Raw genomic sequence first — 24,246 nt, forward strand, 5'->3', positions numbered from 1 at the left:
AACACTACAAACTTCACACATTGCAACACAACAAAACATAACACCACACATCATGATATAACACTATACATTGTAACATACCGTAACATAGAACACTACAAACTATACTAAAACACATAACAGAGCACATTGTAACACAACATATCATGATACAATGCATTATAAGACATTATAACTAAACCCAACACATTATAACACATAATGTACCACCACAAAATATAACACAACATAACATAAGACAACACATTGCAACACAAGATAATATAACAGGACACATCAGAACACAAAATAATATAACAGAACACGTTTTAACACATAAAAACATGAGAAAACACATAAAACAGCACCTAAAGCATTGTAATATAACACATCTCTGCAAAACTCATTACACAACATAACATAAAAGAATTATGACACATCATAACGTAGCACAGTATAACAACATAACATAACACATTATAACACATCACAATGCTTATAACAAATCCTTATATAAACCAACACATTATAACGGCATAATCTTTTGTTATTTTATGTTCTGTTGTGCTGTGTTATATTGTGTTATGTGTTCTGTTATAATGCATCTTGTTAATTAAACTATCTTATGTTATAGTAGTATAGTATAGTATCTTCGGCATTGAAGAATAGGCCTGTCACCGATTTTTGTACTTTTCTTGACTAGACTGGCCTTTTGATCAAACCTTTTCAACTAATGGTAGATTTAAAATTGCTTCTAGATGTCAGTTGTTTCGTAGGATACGAGGCATTTCAAGACTAAACATATTCTCCTGCATGGCCTTGTCTAGTCTGTTTTTGAAGGCGTTCATACTCGGAGCGTCAACATTATCTTCAGGGAGGCTGTTCCACATATCGGTGACTGAAGGCGAGAAGAAATGTTGTCGCGTGGATAAGTTCCACCGCAGTTTTCTTAGTTTATAGCTGTGGCCCCTGGAGTTGGTTCTTGTTTCAAATTCTAGTAATCCTTCTGGGACCTTGTACAAACCATGAGTATACTTGTATACTTCAATGAGGTCACCACGCAGGCGACGATAATGGAGACTGGGAAGATTCATAATCTTCAATCTTTCTTCATAAGACTTGCCCTTTAAGCCTGGAATTATCCTTGTTGCACGTCTTTGAACACTTTCAACTAAATTTTTATCCTTTTCAAGTCTCGGTGACCACACAACGTTTCCAAACTCTAGGTTTGGGCGCACGACAGAGGTGAACAACAGTTTCATCATTTCAATATCTAGGTACTCATAGGAGCATCTGATCAGCCCAAGCAGTTTATGGGATGAATTAACTTGCATTTCAATATGCCTATAAAATTTTAGCTCCTTGTCAACACAAACTCCAAGATCTTTTTCCACGCAAAACTTCTAAATCATGTTGTGTTGCAATGTTTTGTATAATGTTATGTCATGTGTAGTGTGACACTATGATGTGTTGTAATGTGTTAGGTTGAGTTTATGTCTTATAATGTGTTCTGTCATATGTTGTGTTTCAATGTGTTCTGTTATGATATGCTATGGTATAATTTGTTGTCTTGTTCTATGTTATGTTATTACAATATATTATGTTGTGTTGTGTTACATTATGATGTTACATTGTCTCCTGTTTTGTTACAATATATTGTTATGTTATAATGTTATGTTATATTGTTATGTTATAATGTTATGTTTTGATATTTTGTATTGTGATATTTCTTGTTATAATATAGTGTGTTATAAAGTAATGTGTTCTTATGTTGTGTGTTATGCCACATTGATCGTAAAGTGCATGCGTCAGTGCTCTTCATCGGGCATTTGCCAAATCGATCATAGCTCACATGTGTCAGTGTTGCACATCAGAAACGCGCCAAATCGATCGTAAATCGCGTGCGTCCGTTTTGATCATCAGGTATCAGCCAAATTGACTGTAAAGCACATGCATCAGTGTTGATTAATGAACATTGGCCACATCAATCGTTAAGTACATGCGTCTATGTCGATCATCAGGCATCGGCCAACTTGATCACGCAACAAGAGCGTCAGAATCGATCTTTCGGCATCAGCCACATCCATCTAAAAATGCGTGCATCCGTGTCGATCATCAGGCATCAACTTAATCGATCGTAAAATGCGTGCAGAAGTGTTGGTCATCAGGTATCGGCCACATTAAACAAAAAGCGCGCGAGTCTGTGTCAATCATCAGGCATCGGCCGCATCGATCGCAAAGTACGAGTGTCAAAATCGATTATTGGGAATTGGCTATATCGATCGTAAAATGCGTGCATCCGTGTTCATCAGACTGTGACTACATCGATCGTAAAGTGCGTGAGTGCGTTTATCAACACTGTGCTGATCATCAGGCATGGGCCACATCGATCGTAAAGCGCGTGAGTCTGTGTCGATCATCAGGCATCGGGTGCATCTATCGTGAAGTGCGAGCGTCAAAACCGATTATTGGGTATCGGCAACATTGATTGTACAGTGCATGCATCCGTGTCGATCATCAGGCATCGACTACGTCGATCGTAAAGTGCGTGCATAAGTGTTGATTATTGGTCATCGGTCACATCGATCGTAAAGAGCGCGAGTCTGTGGCGATCATCAGGCATTGATCGTGAAGCGCGAGCGTCAAAATAGATCATTGGTCATCGGCCAAATCAATCGTAAAATACGTGCATCCCTGTCGTTCATCAGGCATTGGCTACATCGGTCGTAAAGTGNGTGCATTAAATAAGCTCGCCAACGTCTCGCCACTCAACCACGCGTAAATCAACGCTACAACCCAACTACGGTGGCCCTTGGACGCGCATCAACCTCCTGCATCAAAACGAGCAGGTCACGTGAGCTGAGCTAATAAATAACCTAACAATTTATTGTGTGTTCATTTCTCCCAACCAAATTCGTCCTGCCGATCTCTATGTTTCCGTCCGTGCCTTGGTAAACAATTCAGGTTAACTAGCTAGGCCGGTTAATTCTCTGATAGGAGTTAAAATAATTTAATGTGGAGTGGTAAAAGAAAACCCCCACAACAGCATTAGACCCTGGAACTTATTTTACGGACACGCCTCGTAAAATATGTACAAATTTATAAGTTCATCAATGATGCTAGCTGTCAATTAATGATTTTTTCCAGGTTTAACTCCTAAAATCGCATTAACTCATACCAAGTTTATCCACTTCCCGCTGTCGAAACCACACGACACTCAGAACCTCTAATTTAATCGAAACGGCTTTCCCTTCAGATTTGTCGGTAGTAATGATTTTACTCCTGCTGTTAATCATGTCATATTTATCATGAGTAGAGTCTTCTGATATTTTGAAAGGGCCTCGGGGTTAAAGAGTCGACTAGAAGATGGATATATGCAATCACATAACACTCAAGTTCAAAGGCATCGGAGACCGATTGTAAATAAAGAAATGTAAACAAGACTCTGATTGACTATTGAGCAACATGTTTCTGACAATTCTAGTTTAGCAAAGTAGCATAAGCAAGTTATGATAAAGCGAAAAATTTCTCCACGTACGCAACTTCTTGAGCGTCAGTTCAAGAATTTACGTACACTTGGCGAGGTTTTAATGATCCATTCCCTCATCAACTCAGACGGCAGGCTTTAAAGCAAGATGTCCGCCAGCCAGCGGTCACAAGATGGGTGACCGGGCGGAAGCGGTAGCTGTGATCTAATTGTATGTCCTCAAGCTAGATAAAATAATACATTATTGCTGTGGGTAGACCCGCTACAATTAGTCATAGAAAATCATATCTGTTAAGTAGTGGTATGGTTGTCTAGCGCTTCAGATATCAAGCTAATCCACGCCGGAGGTCAAAATAAACATCGCCAGCAAGGCAGAAGGTCTCAATTACTGAAAATTTCTCAAATCATTCATCACCCACAAGGGGCTGAAGCTGGCAAGAAGCGACGTTAGCATCTCAAAGAGACGAAGTGACAAGGAAGTGACAGGTGAAAGAAGCGGGAGGTCTCAAGTGTCCAGCCCGACGGCTAATATTTCGTTGGCTTACAGCTCATTGGCTCGCTGGTACACTTCCATGAAGGAAATTTGTACCTTAGGCTTTCAGCACATAATACCGTAGGTTACTTTACCCTGTAGCAGGCTTGTGCGTGGGAAGGAGTATGCAAGTGATGCTGGTATTGGGCAATGCTGGCCTCCAACATGCATACCGTCCAGATGTATGTAGCTATCGAGAATTGCAAGTAAGACTACATCGGTTGTCTATTAAGATAAAAGTTGTACGAGATAACTTGTATCCGAACATTGTCTTCAATTCGTGATGAGCAATCATCAATTTTTTGGGACGTGTTGACCAATCAAGAATAGATGAGAGGCGAAGCAACTTCTAATAGATTTTCTACATATAAGTTCCGAATAATTTGCTTGTTATGCGTTCGTGAAATTTCTACCGAATGATAACATTCATGCGTCACGAGTCAGTAATTACAACATTGCTTCCTTATTCGGCTATAAGCATCTTATTCCTGCCCGGATTCTGTCATCTACGATTTCTCAACGCAGTTTAGCTCATCAGCGTACGTCGGAATGCCGTCGTGTAACTTCTACATCTGAGTTGCTGAACTCTGCGGCAAATATTTTTCAATCTAGAGTCCTGCTATAACTTTTTAAAAGACAGAAAACTACAAGTGGTGAAGCAAAACTATTTTAGTTTGAATTCAGCACACCCAACTTAGCAAAAAACACCTATAACCATTCTTGTCTCGGACAAAAAGTCTTTCGCTACAACCAATGTAAAGGGTTGCATAATAAATGCATCACATATATTTGCAAATAAACACAAAATGGGTCAAGAAGCAAATCTAGCAATTTGAGGTAGAAGGAACACAAGCGCGCTGGGCTCCAGGTCCATTATCTTGACCCCGACTACAGAAGACGATGGGCCTTATCGTTATCAGCGTCGACAGCTTGACGGACATGAAACTTTTCCGCAATAAGCGAAAAAAAGGAAGAACACAATGTAAATACAATCAACACATGGATTTTGGCACGCCATCAATTGAGGACAGATGAGTAATAACAAATTTTAACGGTAAGTGCTGAGCCCCGAATGGAGAAACTAAACTTAGGGGGTTAGTGAAACTTAATAGTTAGAGGATTAATATTCCTGTTCGCTTCCATCTACCAATATAACGCTAATCAAGCTAAAATATAACGTTGACCAAGGTAAAATATAACGTTAACCACGGTACAATACAACGTTAAACAAGGTGAAATATAGCGTATAATAGTATCATAACCGTTATATAATACAAAATATTATTTTGATAATGTAGCTGAGAGAAATGAACATCTTATAGCGAGGAAATAAAAGCGAGATTCTCCAGCAATAATCAAAGAGGGAAGATTACTGATTTTCAATGTTTGGTGGAGACATGCTTCACAAGATGGGATTTCCGAGCGGCGCGGTATTGACAAACTTCGCACTTGTGATTCTTTACTTTCAGGTGCACCGCATCCACACGTTGCTTCATATTCCCACGATAATTTGAGGCAAAATAACAGTAAGAACATTTAAGCAGTTTCAGATGAGGAACATCCCTGTGCATCATAAGGTGACCTCGGAAAATCGTAGAAAATTTGCACTCAGAACATTTCTATATACTCTGTGTGATAAGCCAATTGATTTTCAGTGTTTACGAGCAACATGGCTTATGAGCTTAGACTTGCTAGTGGCGCTGTACTCACAAACTCCGCACTTGTGTTTCCTTATTTTCAGATGCACCGCATCAACATGTTTCTTGAGATCCCCGCGATAACTTGCAGCGTAATCACACTGCGAACATTTGTGTTCCCTCAAATTCATGTGCACCGATTTCATGTGCTGTTCTAGCTTATTTTTCTGGTAGAACCCGCGCTTGCATGTCTGGCACTTGTGATGTCGTAATTTTAAATGAACACTATTAACATGATAATCAAGATGCCCTTTAGTGCTGCAAGTGTAGTCACATTGAGGGCACTTGTGAGGCTTCAGCTTCAAGTGAACGCTAGCAACATGCGTAGCTAGTCCTGCTTTGGAACACACGGAATAGGAACAGTGCGGGCACGCGTGCGGTCTGTCTTTGAGGTGCACCCTGGAAATGTGAGTTTTTAAATTACTTTTGATAGAAAAGTAGCTGTCACACTCATCACATTTAAAAGGCTTTAGTTTCGAGTGAACGGCTTTTATATGGAGCGTAAGGCTACTCTTCACGGCGGCAGCGTAGGCACATTCAGGACATTTGTAGTGCCTGAGTTTCTGATGCACAACTGTAATGTGGTCACGAAGACGTGTTTTAGTTGCGGCAGCATAAGCACAGTGAGCGCATTTGTGTGGTTTTAACTTCAGATGCACAGCTTTTATGTGGTTGTTGAGGGTGCCCTTGGAAGTGGCAGCATAGCTACAGTCAGCACACTTGTAAGGTTTCACTATTAAATTGGCGTCGGCGAAATGGTTATCCAATTGGAAATTGCAAGCACCAGAATGGGCATTAGAGACGTGACGCTGTAGCAACACAGGAGAGGAAAAATTGATGCGACAAACTGTGCACTTGAATTTCTTCTGCAGTGCATGCGCTGTGTTTAAATGGGTTTTTAAATGAGAAACCTGACTGGAGGCATAATCGCACTTAGAGCACTTGTGGGGCCTCAATTTAAGATGAACTGCGTTGATATGTCGGTCAAGATCACATTTAAGGCGGAAAGCTGCGTCACAGACATGACACTTGAGAGTCTTCTCTTTGTTACGACGTACGTGGGAGGTTGTGGAAGAAATTGCCTCCTTCATAGAAGCATTTAGAAGCTTAGAACGATTGAGGGATGTCCTTCGCAGACTATCAGTATTTTTAGAAAAGTTTAATTTATTTTCTTCACTTGAATATGGTCCTCCACTTCTGCCCACGTTTTCACTGTGCATTTTAGGTCGCTCTGAATCTTCGCTCCCATGATCAGGATGAGGCTCTTGAAATGCTATTTCTTCTGAGCAAATATTATTTTCATTTTCTTCATCGCAAACGTATTTGTAATTTTCAGAAACATGAATGCGTTTCAATAGTACACTGCATTTTTTTAATTTGACGCACAGATGCTTTGAACGTTTGAAATCCACAGAATTGTGCGCCTCTTTCGCCTTAGAAGAAGCCTCTCGCGTTGCAGGGACAGTTCTCGTTCCATTGTAGCTGAGAACGTTACAATTTACTGATGGTGCAGGAGTAGGAGGAAGGCGGCCATTATTAGGCGAGCGAGCTTCACCAGCTTCTTGTTCAGTGGATGAGATTTTAATTTCATTTGTTTGACTCTTGCCCTTGGAAGTTGAAGTTTCTGAAGGCGGAAGAGCCATTGAAGCACCACAATTGTGCACCTCCAGAGAAGTAGAGGCTAAGCAGGCAGTCTCAGAGGCTTTTTGAACAGCGGTAAAGATTCCTGCCCTTGTTGGGAGTTCTTGGTTTGCAGGAGGAGCCTGGGCGATGGATGGAGATGCCCCAGCCTCGACAGGCTCTGCCTTGAGAGAATCCAAGCCCAGGAATGGAATTTGGAACGGTTTGAAGTCAGTAACTGTAGCACTGTCCTGCTCAGATGGAAGAAATGATACTAAATCTATTTAGACTGAATGTTGACGTACTAAAAAATAAGTATAATATTTGGGAGAACTTGGTACAGCAACTCGGAGGCTAATCAGACGAATTTACTAAGTTTCATAACAGACATGCAAATTTAGGCCACTTTCATGGCAGTAAATTGGATATCTACCATTTAACTACTAATTAATCTATTTAAAATTTAAACTCAATCAAGATTGTATTGTAAAACACAATCATACCTAATAAAATTTGCTAAACATTTATTATGCAAGCAAATGGTTACCGGGAAATCGAAAATTTATCTGAAGTTAAATAATGATAAATAGATACCTACTACCATCAAAAGTTTCTTATAAATAGAAAATCTGTATAAGTAATATGTCGTAAATTCAACACTGAAAATAAAAAAAACTATACTCAGTTTCATAATAAAAGAAAGGCTCTGACATCATGGATAGAAGAAACTATAAAGCATCTTGGAAATAATGCTAACGAAGCAAGTGCCCATATCTTCCTTCATGCGTAACTCAGAACTTTGCTGAACTTCATTAGGCTATTATTGGGCTTGGATTATTGATTAATTTCATAGAATAATAATAACAAAAGAAAATTCTTCAAAGGAAAATCTCTAACTTCTTCCATGAAGAAAGGTTCCTCTTTCTCCACTTCAAGGAAGCCAGCTGGGAGCCCCGAGTCACAGTTTGATTGCTGCCCATCACAAGGCTCAATCTTCACAGCTTCTGCAAGTGCCACAACTTGAGTACTGATTCAATTATTGAGGAACATACTTCAAAATTGTCATTAGTTACTGACCTTATCATATATGGTCAAAATATCCTTTAAACAAGGATTAGAAAAGGCAAACATTTTACCTAAAGTCACATACTAGTTTACTCTAATTTGAAATCTTATTGCTTACACACATGAAGCTTCTGCCCAATTACACTGTACAAAGTTTGTCAACTAAGAAATTACTTAAGTAATGCACAAGTATTGAATATTATTTCTGAAGAAAATCTTGAAAACATATAATTTGGTTATGAATAAATCTTGACATTCTTGTCTATAAATATGGAGTCGTACTTTCAAAACATTGCCAAGTGTTTGTAGCAACTCAAGTACTGCACAAGTCTGCTAAGTATGCATAACTCTAAAATATGGTAATAAAGCAATTGGAAATGAGTTTGAACTCTACAGTGAACTGTGAAATTTTTTTTTTTATATTTCTTAGTTCTTCACAAGTTAACTGTTTTTGTGCTATCGGTGAACCAATTTGTTTCACATTTGTGTTGATCCGGGCTAGTTAATTGATTTCAATAAGTATAAGTTTGAGAAATTGGAAGCAAATTATTGATTTAAAACAACAAAGTTTCAAGTCATTACTTTATAATTGTAATATTAGTGTATTATCAAATGATGATGTTTTTCATTTATCAAACCTTATGATAATGATTCCTATCATTCCTGCTGACACAGTTTGATTAAATAGGACTGTGGGAGTTAGCATTTGTTCTTCCAATTTCCAAGATCCAATTTGACTAGTAGAGAGAAGTTTGGTAACACATTAAGAATCTTGGCTATCCATCATTACTATCAAGCAGGATGGAATTCTAAAAATTAAGGTTCATATATTATTTCCAATTCATCTTCACCACTTTCTTATCCAAAAATTTTAGTTGAGATGGAAAGGATAAAAATAGGGAGGGATTGAAGTTACACTTGAAAGAATCAAGAATGAAGGTTGCAACTTGCAATACTTCAAGATTTCAATTAGACTAAATATTAATTCATTAGCACTTTGTCTCCAATTCAAACACAACAAATCAACATTTACAAATTAATAACAAATCATGCCACCAATAAAAGTTGAACTTAACATGATGCACCGCAAAGCTGTTTCGCGAGAGCAAAATCTCATACACGTTCACTCAGTGAAAGCTAACCAGCGCCAGCATTTGACGGTTGTCAATGCCGCTTCTGGAAGGTTGGCATTGGCGGTATGAAGCAGCAACAAACGGTAATATTATGGTTGGCAACGCCACAATGCAACTGTAATATTACTGAATGTAAGTACTGTAGTATTATAGTTATGGTATTTACCGTAAGTATTACAGTAGTTGCACATATGTATTCAGGAACAGATTCTGAAATCAAAGTGACATTTCCATTCCTGTATGTATAAATGGGATTAATAATATACCTATCAAATTCATTCAATGTTATTCAATTTGGGGTGTATGAATGAAAATTTTATTTTCGTTCCTATGATTCTCATTTTTACCGGTTGCAGCTGTAGAATTCAATTAAAGTTAATAAATTAATTAAAATTAAATTTTATTACATTAAATTTATTTATTTGATACACCAGGCAATACATGCTGTAGAATTAAATTCTATTAAAAAAATGTTTAATTGAAATTTTTGATAAAAAATTTTAAATTAAAAATTCATTTTTATTAAATTAAATTGAATTATTTAAGACACCTCATGGTACATGCTCAATGTTTTATGTAATGCAATAATTGCCCCTTCAAATAACAAACATTTTCTGAAAGACCCAATATGTTTGAAAACTCACGATGGGAGACAAAAGCATTCGGAATTTTAAGTGAAGTTATTAAGACAAATTAGACCTAATAGGGCAAAAAAGTGAAAAAAATCATGTCTGGATGTGTATCAATAGGTGTTTAGATTTTGAAACAACTTTCCATGATTTAAATCTCAGAGTGGAATGTGGATCAAATCTATTTATTGTGAAATCAAACTTGACATGTCCTAAACAAAAGTGTGTGACACTGTCTTATCAAATGTGTTCATGGCAGCACTACGTGCCCATATGCCATGGAAGATTTGCAGTTTATCCCATAATTTCATGTGGTTTTGAGAACTTTTTTTGGTATTGGTAAAATTGTGAGAATTCTCTGCTAAAGTTGATGTAATTTTTTTAGAACATTTTCATTGCAAAAATTTGTCTGATACAGATATACGACTAGTGAATGTATTGAAGGGAGGCGTTGCTGACACGGTATCAGGTTTCAAACCATGCAAGATATTGGAACATGGAACTTTTTGAAAGCACGGCAGTTTCTGATGAGCTCAGTGTATCAATGGTCACTGCGCTGGAAGGTGTTACATCATGGTAGGTTTTTTGATCCATTTTCTTATGTTCCATGTGAAAATATTACCTATACAGAATTCCACATTGCGGGAAATTTTTACTGACAATTTTGTAAATTCCCTTCATCCCATATGGTTTCAAAATATGTCATCATGGCAAGGCTAAGGTATTGGCCATGATGCTAAATCATTTACAATAAAGTTGGTGATAGGACCATTAACCCATTAAAGCCTATTGGCAACTTTAGTTGCCACCTCAAAAAAATGGTTGTATTATGCATAATATAAAGTAAATTTCAGTTTTGTAGTCCCACACCGCATCATATACGTTCCATACGATAACTAAACAAGAATTGTTCACCTCGGTTGCTCCCCCTTCATTCAGTTCACTGTGTGACCTTCACTTCAGTTCAGGTCACTGTGTTTTTGATCAGGCCTGAACCGGCACACAGAAAAGGCTATGTTAAAATTATTTGTAAGTAAATATTTTATAATTTTAAGTGTTGAAATTATGGATTAGGAGTCTAGTAATCAGACAAAATTCATAAATGGCATTAAAGATTGATGTTAAAGACAATATAAGCTAAATCATATATAGTGGCAACTGAAGTTGCCACTCGGAATTCGTGACATGTAAACTGTATTTTTGCATGAATGTGGTGATAAAAGGTTGCCTCATGTTCTACATGTATTATAACAAGATAAGTTAACATCCAGTTGATAGAAAGATATTATAATGAAGTTTTATAGTTATATTTATATCATATATTTACATATATTCATACATATATGCATATATTTACAGTATATTCATATGCAAGTGAACTTTGCAAGAAAGCCCAGAATTTTACAATATATTGGTAGATTAGGACGGAAATGACAGTGAAATTTTATTTGCAATTTATAATCCATGGAAAATTCTCATACAGAATTATACATGGATTCAAATGATTTTGACAATAAGGTTGCCCGAAAACCTGATAATTGGCCCAGATATATATTGATGAGTCATGTTGCCAAAATGATAATGAACAAAAGAAAAACCACCTTCAAAGAAGCAAAAATTAATTGTTTACAAATAGAGCAAAGATGAAGTGACTTCGTCAGTACCAAACTTTGGGAAGATTGACATGCTATTCAGTACTCTCTGACTGAGAAAAGTACCTCATTAGACGCAATGACTTACTTTTGTACTAACGAATGCATAAATCATTTATGTGAACAGAGCAAACTATATGCTCACCAACAAAATCTGCAGTGTTACATATGAGATCAATCTTGCAAGCATGGGAGTATTTCTGACTGTATTGCTTCTCTCTTGACACAATAAACTGCCTCATAGAAGGCTTTACTGGCCTGATTTGTTTCACCAACAATTAGCAACTTATCAGATCCAAAATTCACTCCAAAAAATTGTGGTGGTCCCTTTTCTGGGCCACCACTGTAGTTAGTGCCCGAGCTGTAAATGCTTGGAGACACCTTAATACATGCGGTAACATTATTCAGTGGTTGAAATTCATCAGAGATTTTAGTGGAGCCATAAAGACTCAGCCCAGTCAGGAAGTAAAGCGGGTCTAAATTTGCATCACGTGGACCTGCTTAGACTATTGTCCTGATAACTACAGCGGACTACTGGATAGTGAAAGGAGAAACAATGTGTGCAAAATGTCACAACAGCAAAGGAAGGACTGCGTGCAAATGCGAATTATGCACTATTGCTCGAAACCCACATTGCATGAAAGTTATCCATATAATGTTTATTCATCTTTGCCGCAGTGGTAATCGATGATGTTTACCATTATAGATGTTATTGGCCCATTTTCCCATGAGTTTATCATTGATTTAAATACTGAATGGATAAATCATTCATCATTCCAAAATATTCGTTTCATTATTTCAATTTACCTATAGCAAATTTAGTTTCATTGACCCTACTCAATATTATTACCATACATTACATGGAAGTTCATATTTGTTATCTTACTGCCGAATGGCAACTTTAGTTGCCAGGCCATATTTTCACATTCATCTCCAATTTTTGTAAAATGAATGTTTTAATAGATTAATAATGACCAAATGAAGTATTCAAACTGAAAAAATATTTAATTTTCCCCCAAATAATTCTCGGCTTTAATGGGTTAAGACGTTAATCTGGTACAGGCTTAATAGTACAATTAAGGGGTTAGCACTTGGCTGGTATGATTTCCTGAGGTATTTATATTTCAGCAGAGAGAGCAGGAGAAGTTGGCCTCTACTCAGAAGTAAAAAGTAAGAATGGTTTCAGAGTCAGATAATTAGTCCTAGTCCTAGTGAACCAGAATGAGATGGAAACCCTTCAAAATTTGCCCCAACCCCATCATGTTGCATTTCGCGTGTTTCTATGCTATTTAACTGCTCATTTGCTGTTTTTTTTTGTCAAAAGCAAGCTTATCAGAAGCTTGCATCCACTTCTAACAAGGCTTGGGGTTTGGGAAGTCATCAGGTTGACTCAAGCTTTGAGCTCAAGAGTCCCTAAGTATATTTGCACCATCTCCTAGCTGGTAGCTGCCCCATCATTGGTACTGACTCCAAAAGGGGTTTCATTCTCTGCCTCGCCCAGGGTGCAGAGGGTGCAAGCAGCGTTGCCAATATATGCATTTATAGCCCAAAGCATCGCCAGCCATTTTCAAGATTCGTCGCTGGGTAATTTTAATAAAAAAATGCTGCTAACAACTTTGATAGTATATCCCTTACTTTCCATGCACTACAACATGTATAACTAGGCAGCTATCTGGCAGCCAGACACGCCACTGTGCAGAACAGAAAGTGGTTGAATATTGCTAGATCTTTGGCGATGCATTGGCAGCAAAATTTACACCTTCTGAAGATCTTGCCAACACATTTGCATTGAAATTATAGCATATGAGAAATAACTTTGAAATTACTGGAAATCTGAAGGACCGCAAGCGCACACAGTAAGGTTTCCGGTACGCTGGAAGGTTCAGGATGCAGTGACGCTTGTCCGGAAATCAGCTACGTTGTGTGTAAGTGTTTTGGTATGTGGATAGTAAAGGATATACTATCAAAGTTGCATGCAGCACTTTCTTATTAAAAACTACCCAGCAATGGATCTTGAAAATGGCTGGCAACGCTTTGGGCTGAAAAACCATATCTTAGCAATGCTGCTTGCACCCTCTGCACCCTGGCGAGATGCGTGGTGCCATCTATTGAGAGAGCAGTAAAGTAGAGTGAGGCTTGACAGTCGACATGATTCTGCTGCCCAGACCGCCAAGAGATTATCAGATATCAACAAAGCTATCATGAACCCTAAGTCCTAGCAACCTTTGCTTAGTTCTAGATTTATTATTCTTGTTATTCACTGCATCCGCCGCAGCACCGCTTGCAGTCATTCAGATTTTCAACTACTTTCTAAATAGTTGGCCGAAGACTGGCAAATATCTATAATGCAATAATTTCAATCCAAATGTGTCGGCAAGAACTTTTGAAGGCGTAAATTTTGCTGCTGATGCTTTGCCAAAGATCTTGCAATATTCACCCACTTTCTGCGCAGTGGCGCGGCCTCACAGGCACGCCGGCCCCGGCCTCGGGAAGTTGGAACGGGATCAGACGTCCCAGATGAAAGGCTAGTTGTTCTGGTTTTTCCTACGTTTACTCCCACCCCATCTTCCTAAATTAAATGAAATAATTACCTAAAGCTTATAAAAGTTTCAAGCGCATTACTTACGAATAGGAACGAGGACCTCCTTACACCATCGGCACCGTCAATCGCAACGTCTACTTACCAACTACGGCTTTATGTAAACAGCAAATCCGCGAGGTCGCGTTCCGCAATTACGTAAATTTCATGTTGATTAAATATTTTTTAAAGGGGAGGAACAAACTATTTTAAATGTCTTTTTAGACAATCATATCTGCATTTCTTTATAAATTATCATCCATTTATTATTAATCAGTTTTTACTTCACATTCCATGACAAAGCTGAAAGTCACAACAAGTAAGTTTATGTCTGCGAATACAAGGCGTGTCCGTAAAACAAGTTCCTCGGAATGAGGCAGGCGCTAGAGTGCAGGCTAGGCAACAGAGGCAGGTTATTTGATTCCCCAACTCAAATCTCTCACCAAGCCAGGGTATTTGCGGCCGCTAGGAATAAACCGGAGAAGGAAATTCACGAAGACATTTGTCAAGTGTATGAGCTCTGGAATGATTAATAGTTGGGTCAGGGTCTTTAAAATTGGCCGAACTGACATCCACGACGACACCCGTGCAAGGCGGACATCGGTTTCTGACGAAACTATTGCCAGGTCGAAGCGGCAATGCTTGAAAATCAACGGTTTACAGTTCGAGAGCTGCGTAAAAAAATTCCTCAGCAAAACCACAATTAACAAGATTTTGGCTGAATATTTTGACTATTCTATGGTCTGCGCAAGATGGTACCAAAAACGCTCACAGCAGACCACCAGCGGCAGCGGGTTGAAGCGGTCCAAGGAGTTCTCGCTGGCCCAATGGCCGCCCTGCACGGGCGTCGTCGTGGACGTCAGTTCGGCCAATTTTAAGGACCCTGACCCATCTACGCATCATCCCGGAGCTCATACACTCTTCTCCATACACTTGACATAGTTCTTCGTGGATTTCCTTCGCCGATTTCTTCTTAGCGGCCAGGAAACGAATAGCAGACCGCAACTCGCAGCTGGCGGGAGACGCAAGAAGAAGCTCCATCGCTGACGCTTGCAGAGGCACGAATAAACGTCGCAGGGACGCTGGCCTGGTAAGGGATTGGAGTTGGGAAATCAAACAACCTGCCTCTGTGGCCTAGCCGCGCATAGAAACGATCCTATTGCCAGCGGTAGCTCGTGGAACTTATTTTACGGATACGTCTCGTAAAATATGTGCAAATTCATAAATTCATTTTTGATTTTTGCTGTCAATTGATGATTTTTTCCTGTGTTACCTCCTAAATCGAATTAACTCATACCAAGTTTAGCCACTTCTCACTGTCGAAACCACACAGCACTCAGAACCTCTAACTTAATCGGAACGGCTTGCTCTTCAGATTTGTCAGTATTAATGATTGTACTCTTGCTGTTAATCATGTCATATTTATCATGAGGAGAGTCTTCTGATATTTTGAAACGGCCGCATGACCAGGCTTGTTGCTGCATGACCAGGCTGTTAACACTTATAGCATCTTAACCGAGAGAAGACAAAAGGTCTCACTATATAAAGTCTATATAAACTGCTTCTGGAAGCTTCGGGCTTTCAAAAACCACTTTCACAGCTGCAGACTCCTCACGGCTTCCTTGATGCATGCGTGGCAGACGCATCATCTGCAAAATTTTGGCAGACCCTGACTGTGCTGACTCTTGCAGTTCTGTTATGTCTACAGATAAATGAATTGGGCCAATGACTCCAATAACAGATTTGTCAGTTCCAGGCTGTGAGCATGTCACAGTCCAGTTACCAATTCTTGTGACTTGCAGGAGAGCTTACAGGTCAGCAGCAGAGATGTTTGCAAACTCAGTGGTCATCAGATTCCTTCTTGGATTGGTGCGCCCTTCATGTTTGGGAATTTGCCATGTGCAGACTCTCTAATGCATTTAGCTAATTTGACTGGATTCTTTAAGAAAGATGCTGCATTAGATCCAAATGGTTTGATTAGTATAGTATTACACTTTCCTTGACTGATCAGTGTGGCATTCATAACAGGAAAACACGCTTGCGGCCGCTGGGGCTGACAAGTTCTTGGCTGTTTACTTCATGAGGTGGAAATTTCATTCTAGGGTCCCCCTTACCTCGAGGAGTCAATGGAGGCATAAGATCACCTTCATAAGCTTCATTAATGATTTCAGATACAAGCATCTTCGGTAGGTTGAATTCTTCATAATCTTCATCGCTGCTGACAGAGGCAACACACTCAAGAGCACGTTTTCTGCCTCCTGACACTTCAGGGAATTTTTCGCTATCAAAGAATGGATCAATTACTGAGGTCATGTTTGAGGCATAGAGTTCTTCATTTGCAGGAAGGTCAGCAAAATCTAGGACCCCCTCGTTCGAGGTGATCGGAGGTGGGGCCAGCCCTGCCGTACCTGCCATAGCAGACCACGCACAGGGACAGTGTTGCATTTAACAAAGAAGATAAAACCCCAATTGATATATAAATTTAAACAACCAAGGCAACAACAACAGAAGAAAAAAAGTAAGGACTGGCAAACCTTTGTAGGAGAAAGCCAGTTGGGTTTTCTAAAGAAAATGAGTTGATAAGTATGAAGAATCACACTGAAGATTTAATGACTTTAGGTTGACGTGATACATTTGAATACAAAATTAACCGGATTTCGAGGAAAGCTGTTCAAACACGTGCTTACACTTCCAACGCAACTGACTCTCCAGTTATTGAATGGGGGAATCCCGCACAGTCTCCCCCTACTTTACTTGTAATACGTCACAATTTTCAAGGTTTCGCATTCAAAGTTGGGAGCCAGCCCGGTTATCATCTTCCAGTGTACATTATGATATACCTCTCAATTCTCCTCTCCAGGGAGTACAGTCCCAGGTGTTTCAGCCTTCCCCAGTGGTCAAGGCCCAGCTCCCTCATGCCGCTGATCCTGTACGTGAAGGTCCGCTGCAGTCACTGCCTCCAGTTTCGGCACTGCACCCGCCTTGAGCGGTGCCAAAAGCTGACAGCAGTAGTCAAGGTTATGGAGCACAAAAGCTCTGAAGAGTGTAATCATTGGCGCTGCTTCCCTTGTTCCAAATGTCCGCCAGATATCTCCCATCCTTTGTCTCCCTCACGCAACTATTTCCTCGATGTGATCATCGAACGTGGCTTCAGTGCACATCAACATTCCGAGATCTCGAACAAGGTGCTTCTCGTCAATTTCTGTGCCGTCCGATGCCAAGTAGCGATGTGGCATCTCGCAGGTCTCTTTGCCAACTCTGTATCTCATTACTTCGAACTTGGTGCCGTTGAGACATCCTGTAACCTCTCGCAGGCTAGGTCCTCTGTGATCTTCATCAGCCCTCTTGTATTGTCCGCAAATGACCATGTAGATGCGTGGGTAAATTCCGAGTCGATGTCGGCAATGAGGATGAGGATCGGTCCAAGCACCAAGCCTTGTGGCACTCCGCTTTTCACCCTCGCTTCTCTCGATTTCGAGTTTTCAATTGCGACAGCTTGTACTCTATCTGTAAGGAAATTGTGGATCCACCCTAACAGGTTTCCCCCTACCTCCAAGAGTCACTTTCTGACGAGCACCTCATGGACAACTTTGTCGAAGGCTCAAGCAAAGTCCAGGTATACCACGGGTTCCGTACTCCTGCCACTGCAGCAGCTGTTTACTAAAATGTGTTTCCTGGTTTGTTAAGAAAGGACATATGATGCAAGAAGTGTCTCTAGATTTCCCTAACTGTTCTACCTCTGCATCTAGTATAGTTGAAAATTGCTTCGCCACACTTTTGTTCCAACGTTATCCAAATGTGCCTTTATGTTTTCCTAGTAGAAGGAATCGGTGGAAGGATATGCAGCCTTCTATTCCTCAAGAATGCATTGTATAAGACCAGGTTAATAAAACTCATCTGAGTGGTGCAGAAGTTGCTTTTATTGAGCTCCTTTGTGCCATTATTAGCACTGTGATTAAACGAGATTATTTGATTACAATTAGCACATTACGCGTCATCTTGGATTCAGCCTCATATTAATCAATAATTTTAGATAACCAGCCTCTGGACAATCAAACTCCACCACTATGGACTATCGGCAGAAAGGTAAATGCCACAATCCAAAATTTACTATGAGACAGGAAGCAGTGATTTTGGTCTCCTCCAGCAAACTGCTAGAGGAGACCCAGGTAAAGTAGCTTGGGCAGTCACTCTAACCAAAGAGCTGAAGTGCGAACCCCAAACTGTACCATCAAGGCAGCCGCCTACAAAGCGTTAGCGCGACCCATACTGAAGTACGTAAGTTGTGTGTGGGATCCTCGTGCAGCAGACGATATTGCCACTCTTGAAAAAGTACAGCGTAGAGCAGCGCGGTGAGTCTCGTATTATTTGCTCCGGGCTTCCAGTGTGTACAACGAGCTCCGTGACCTGGCATGGCCAACGTTGCGAGTCAGAAGAAGGCGTGCTAGGCTTACCATGCTTTACAAGATCCACAACAACCTATAGCCACCTCCCCCTCCCCTGTCAGCTGCTCCATGCAGAATACCAGCAAGTCCCACCCTCTACAGTATGTCGTTCCTTTCAGCTGGACTCAATATCCCCAGATGACATTTTCCCCAGAACCATATCCGAATAGAACCACCTGCCTGCGGACGCCATCCAGCTCAGGTTTGTCCTCCTCTAAATGTAATAAAATAACTATATACAAAATACAATAATAGCGACTACAACAAGTGTAGCAAATTTATCAGTATTGATGTTGGCTACCTTTAGCAGAGAAGAAAAAACAAAGGGAATTAATTTCGTACATACGGCGTAAAAAATAAACCTTTTCCAGCAAAAATTATACTCGGTGTGAGAAGCCAATTGATTTTCAGTGTTTACGAGCAACATGCCATATAAGCCCAGACTTGTAGGGGGCGCTGTAATCGCAAACTCCGCACTAGTATTTCTTTATTTTCAGATGCACAACATCAACATGTCTCTTGAGATACCAGCGATAACTTGCAGCGTAATCACACTGCGAACATTTGTGTTCCCTCAAATTCATGTGCACCGATTTCATGTGCTGTTCTAGCTTAGTTTTCTGGTAGAACCCGCGCTTGCATGTCTGGCACTTGTGAGGTCGTAATTTTAAATGAACACTATTAACATGATAATCAAGTTGCCCTTTAGTGCTGCAAGTGAAGTCACATTGAGGACACTTGTGAGGCTTCAGCTTCAAGTGAACGCTAGCAACATGCCTAGCTAGTCTTGCTTTCGAACACGCGGAATAGGGACAGTGCGGGCACGCGTGCGGTCTGTCTTTTAGGTGCACCCCGGAAATGTGAGCTTTTAGATGAGTTTTCGTAGAAAAGTAGCCGTCGCACTCATCACATTTAAAAGGCTTTAATTTCAAGTGAACGGCTTTTATATGGAGCGTAAGGTTACTCTTCTCGGCGGCAGCGTAGGCACATTCATGACATTTGTAGCGCCTGAGTTTCTGATGGACACCTGCAATGTGACGACGAAGATGTGTTTTAGTTGCGGCAGCATAACCACAGAGAGCGCATTTATGTGGTTTTATCTTCAGATGTACATGTTTTATGTGGCTGTCGAGATATTTCTTGGAAGTAGCAGAATAGCTACAGTCAGAACACTTGTAAGGCTTCACTACTAAATTGGCGCCGGCAAAACGCCTATCAAATTGAAACTTGGTAGCAGCAGAATGGGCGTTAGAGACGTGACGCTGTAGCAACGCAGAAGAGGAAAAATTCATGTAACAAACTGTGCACTTTGCATGCACTGTGTTGAAATGGGTTTGTAAATAAGAAACATAACTGGAGGCATAATCGCACCTAGAGCACTTGTAGGGCCTCAATTTAAGATGAACCGCGTTGATATGTCGGTCAAGCTTGCATTTAAAGCGGAAAGCTGCGCCACAGACATGACACTTGCGAGTCTTCTCTTTGTTACGACGTACGTGGGAGGTTGTGGAAGAAATTGCCTCCCTCATAGAAGCATTTAGACGCTTAGAACGATTGAGGGATGTCTTTTGCAGACTATTAGTATTTTTAGAAAAGTTTAACTTATTTTCTTTACCTGAACTTGTTCCTCCATTTATGCCCACTTTTTCAATGCACACTTTAGGTCGCTCTGAATCTTCGCTCCCATGATCAGGATGAGGCTCTGGAAATGCTATTTCTTCTGAGAAAATATTATTTTCATTTTCTTCACTGCAAACGTATTTGTAATTTTCAGAAACATGAATGCGAGTCAATAGTACACTGCATTTTTTTAATTTGGCGCACAGATGCTTAGAACGTCTCAAATTCACAGAATTGTGCGCCTCTTTCGCCTTAAAAGAAGCCTCCCGTGTTGCAGGGACAGTTCTCGTTCCATTGTAGCTGAGAACGTTACAATTTACTGATGGTGCAGGAGTAGGAGGAAGGCGGCCATTATTAGGCGAGCGATAAAGATTCCTGCCCTTGTTGGGAGTTCTTGGTTTGCAGGAGGAGCCTGGGGGATGGATGGAGATGCCCCAGCCTCGACAGGCTCTGCCTTGAGAGAATCCAAGCCCAGGAATGGAATTTGGAACGGTTTGAAGTCAGCAACTGTAGCACTGTCCTGCTCAGATGGAAGAAATGTTACTGAATGAATTTAGCCTGAATGTTGACGTACTCAAAAATATGTATAATTTTTGGGAGAACTTAATTCAACAACTCGGAGGCTAATCAGATGAATTTACTAAGTTTCACAGCTGACATGCAAATTTAGGCCACTTTCATGGAGATAAATTTGAAATTTATCATTTTAATACTAATTAATCTATTCTAAAGACCTCCAGTCTTTGGAGTTTGATAAACTGAAGCATTTTGGAAGCTATAACGAGATCTATGCAAATTTAAACTGAATCAAGACTATTGTAAAACACAATCATAACGAATAACATTTTATAAGCCTATATTATGTAAGCAAATGATTACTGGGAAATCAAAAATGTAAATGAAGTTAAATAATGATATATAGATACTTATTACCAGAAAAATATTTTTATAAATAATAGAAAATCTGTATGAGTAATATGTCATAAATTCTACACTGAAGATAAAAAAATATACTCAGCTTCATAATAAAAGGAAGGCTCTGACATCTTGGATAGAAGAAACTATAAAGCATCTTGGATATAATGCTAACGAAGCAAGTGCCCATATCTTCCTTCATGCATAACTCAGAACTTTGCTCAACTTTATTAGGCTATTTGAGTTATTAAGGCTATTTATTTACTTTATTAGGCTATTTAAGTTTGGACAATTAATTAATTTCATAGAATAATAACAAAAGAACATTCTTCAAAGGAAAATCACTAACTTCTTCCATGAAGAAAGGTTCCTCTTTCTCCACTTCAAGGAAGCCAGCTGGGAGCCCTGAGTCACAGTTTGATTGCAGCTCATCACGAGGCTCAATCTTCACAGCTTCTGCAAGTGCTACAACTTGAGTACTGATTCAATTATTGAGGAACATACTTCAAAATTGTCATTAGTTACTGACCTTATCATATATGGTCAAAATGCTCAGCATGAATATTAACATCAAATTTGAGAATGCCAGACATCAATTCTAGATCTTATATAATTTACATAAATCTTATCCAAACCATACAACTTAACTTTAAAATGCTTTATTTTCTGGGATTTGTGCAAAAATCAAAATAATTATGACGAATCCTTTGTTTTCTGTATACTTGCTTGTGCCAAAATATGTACTATGCAGCAAATAAATTTTTTAACTTAATATCAAAAGTTGGAGAGCAAACAGTTCTCTACCAGAGACACTTTTTGTACATATATACTTGCTTAGATAATGTAAGTAATAAAGCCAAACCAAACCATAAAATATAAGTAATAAAACCTCTACATATATAAAAATTGATTTTCATCCTATGGCAAGCTAGGCAAACTCTCAATTTTGTTATAACTGCAATGTACATAAATATTATGACAAAATATTACATAAATCAAAACATTACAATGAGCTAATTACCCATGACACAACTAGGCAAGGAATGCTCCATCTGCCTGCAGTCTTCAGCTGTATGATGACACAGCTCGAGACCTGCACCTAACTTGACTGCATCAGAAGACTCCTGCAATGCGGGTAACTCCTTCATCTCTGCTGGAGTCTTAGAGCTCTAGAATGTAAAAGCAATTGAAAATGAGTTTGAACTCTACAGTGAACCGTGAACATTTTTCCTATATTTCTTAGTTCTTCACAAGTTAACTGTTGTTGCGCTATCAGTGAACCAATTTGTTTCATGTTTGTGTCTGGGCTAGTTAATGGTTTTCAATAAGTATAAGTATGAGAAAATGGAAGCAAATGATTTATTTAAAGTAAAAAAGTTTCAAGTCATTACTTTATAATTATAATATTAGTGTATGATCAAACAATGATTTTTTCATTTATCAAACCTAATGATAATGATTCCTATCACTAGGGATAGGGAGGGATCAAAGTTACACTTGAAAGAATCAAGAATGAAGGTTGCATCTTGCAATACTTCAAGATTTCAATCAGACAAAATATTAATTCATTAGCAATTCGTCTCCAAGTGAAACACAACAAATTAACATTTACAAATTAATAACAAATCATGCCACCAATAAAAGTTGAACTTAACATGATGCACTGCAAAGCTGTTTCGCAAGAGCAAAATCTCATACACGTTCACTCAGTGAAAGCTAACCAGCGTCTGCATTTGATGGTCGGCAATGCCGCTTCTGGAAGGTTGGTGTTGGCGGTATGAAGCACCAACAAGCGGTAATATTATGGTTGGAAACGCCACAATGCAACTGTAATATTACTGTATGTAAGTACTGTAGTAGTATGGTTATCGTACTTGCCATGAGTATCATGGTAGTTTCACAAATGTATTCAGGAACAGATTCTGAAACCAAAGTAACATTTCCATTCCTATATATAAATGGGATTGATAATACTACATCTATCAAATTCATTCAATGTTATTCAATTTGGGGTGTATGAATGACAATTTTACTTTTGTTCCTATGATTCTCATTTTTACTGGTTGCAGCTGTAGAATTAAATTAAATTTAAAAAATTAATTAAAATTAGATGTTGTTAAATTAAATTCATTTATTTGATACACCAGATGGTACATGCTGTAGAATTAAATTCTATTAAAAAATGTTAAATTGAAAATTTTGATAACAATTTTTAAATTAAAAATTCATTTTTATTAGATTAAATTGAATTAATTCCTACATGGTACATGCTCAATGTTTTATTAAATGCAATAATAGCCGCTTTCAAACAATAATAGCCGCTTTCAAAATTTTAAGTGAAGTTATCAAGACAAATTAGACATAATAGGGCAAAAATGTGAAAAAATTCATAACTGGATGCATACCAATAGGTGTTTACATTTTGAAACAACTTTCCATGATTTAAATCTCAGTGTGGAATGTGGATCAAATCTATTTATTGTGAAATCAAACTTGACATGACCAAAACAAAAGTGTGTGACACCATCTTATCAAATGTATTCATGGCAGCACTATGTGCCCATACACCGTGAAAGATTTGCGGTTTATCCCAACATTTTGTGTGGTTTTGAGAACTTTGTTGGTATTGGTGAAATTGTGAGAAATTTCTGCTAAAGTTGACATAATTTTTTACAACACTTCTCTTTAACGTCACTTCTTGTTGTTTGTCTGCTACAAATCTTGTAATCAAAATTTAATACACTTCTACTTATCCTATCGATCTGAAATTTTGCACACTTGTGTAAAGTTGGAGACAATGCATGAATCAAATGTCAAAATAAATTATTGTAAAATTCAAAAAAAAAAAAAAATTTCAATATTAAAAAAATTGAAAAAAGAATTGTGCTAGCTAC

At 38.9% G+C, this 24,246-nt stretch overlaps 1 protein-coding gene across 1 annotated transcript; it reads right to left on the bottom strand.

Moving 5' to 3' along the window:
• Positions 1–5,003: 5,003 nt before the first annotated feature.
• On the bottom strand, positions 5,004–22,524 carry LOC125178427 (zinc finger protein 724-like). The gene is made up of 4 exons (XM_047882142.1): positions 22,374–22,524; positions 21,702–21,808; positions 20,813–20,957; positions 5,004–7,421 (listed from the first exon to the last, which is right to left on the bottom strand). The coding sequence occupies exons 1-4, from the start codon at positions 22,498–22,500 to the stop codon at positions 5,650–5,652; spliced, it is 2,151 nt and encodes a 716-aa protein (XP_047738098.1). The 5' UTR covers positions 22,501–22,524; the 3' UTR covers positions 5,004–5,649.
• Positions 22,525–24,246: the final 1,722 nt, after the last annotated feature.

Source organism: Hyalella azteca, unplaced genomic scaffold (genome assembly GCF_000764305.2).
Source record: "Hyalella azteca isolate HAZT.00-mixed unplaced genomic scaffold, Hazt_2.0.2 contig9739, whole genome shotgun sequence".
NCBI lineage: Eukaryota > Metazoa > Arthropoda > Malacostraca > Amphipoda > Hyalellidae > Hyalella > Hyalella azteca.

Coding starts and splice junctions, on each gene's coding strand:
- LOC125178427 (XM_047882142.1), bottom strand. CDS start 22,500: ATGAAGGAGTTACCCGCATTGCAGGAGTCTTCTGATGCAGTCAAGTTA. Junction 21,809..22,373: donor CTTGCCTAGTTGTGTCATGG/GTAATTAGCTCA, acceptor TAGCACTTGCAG/AAGCTGTGAAGATTGAGCCT. Junction 7,422..20,812: donor AGAACTCCCAACAAGGGCAG/GAATCTTTATCG, acceptor CAACAAGGGCAG/GAATCTTTACCGCTGTTCAA.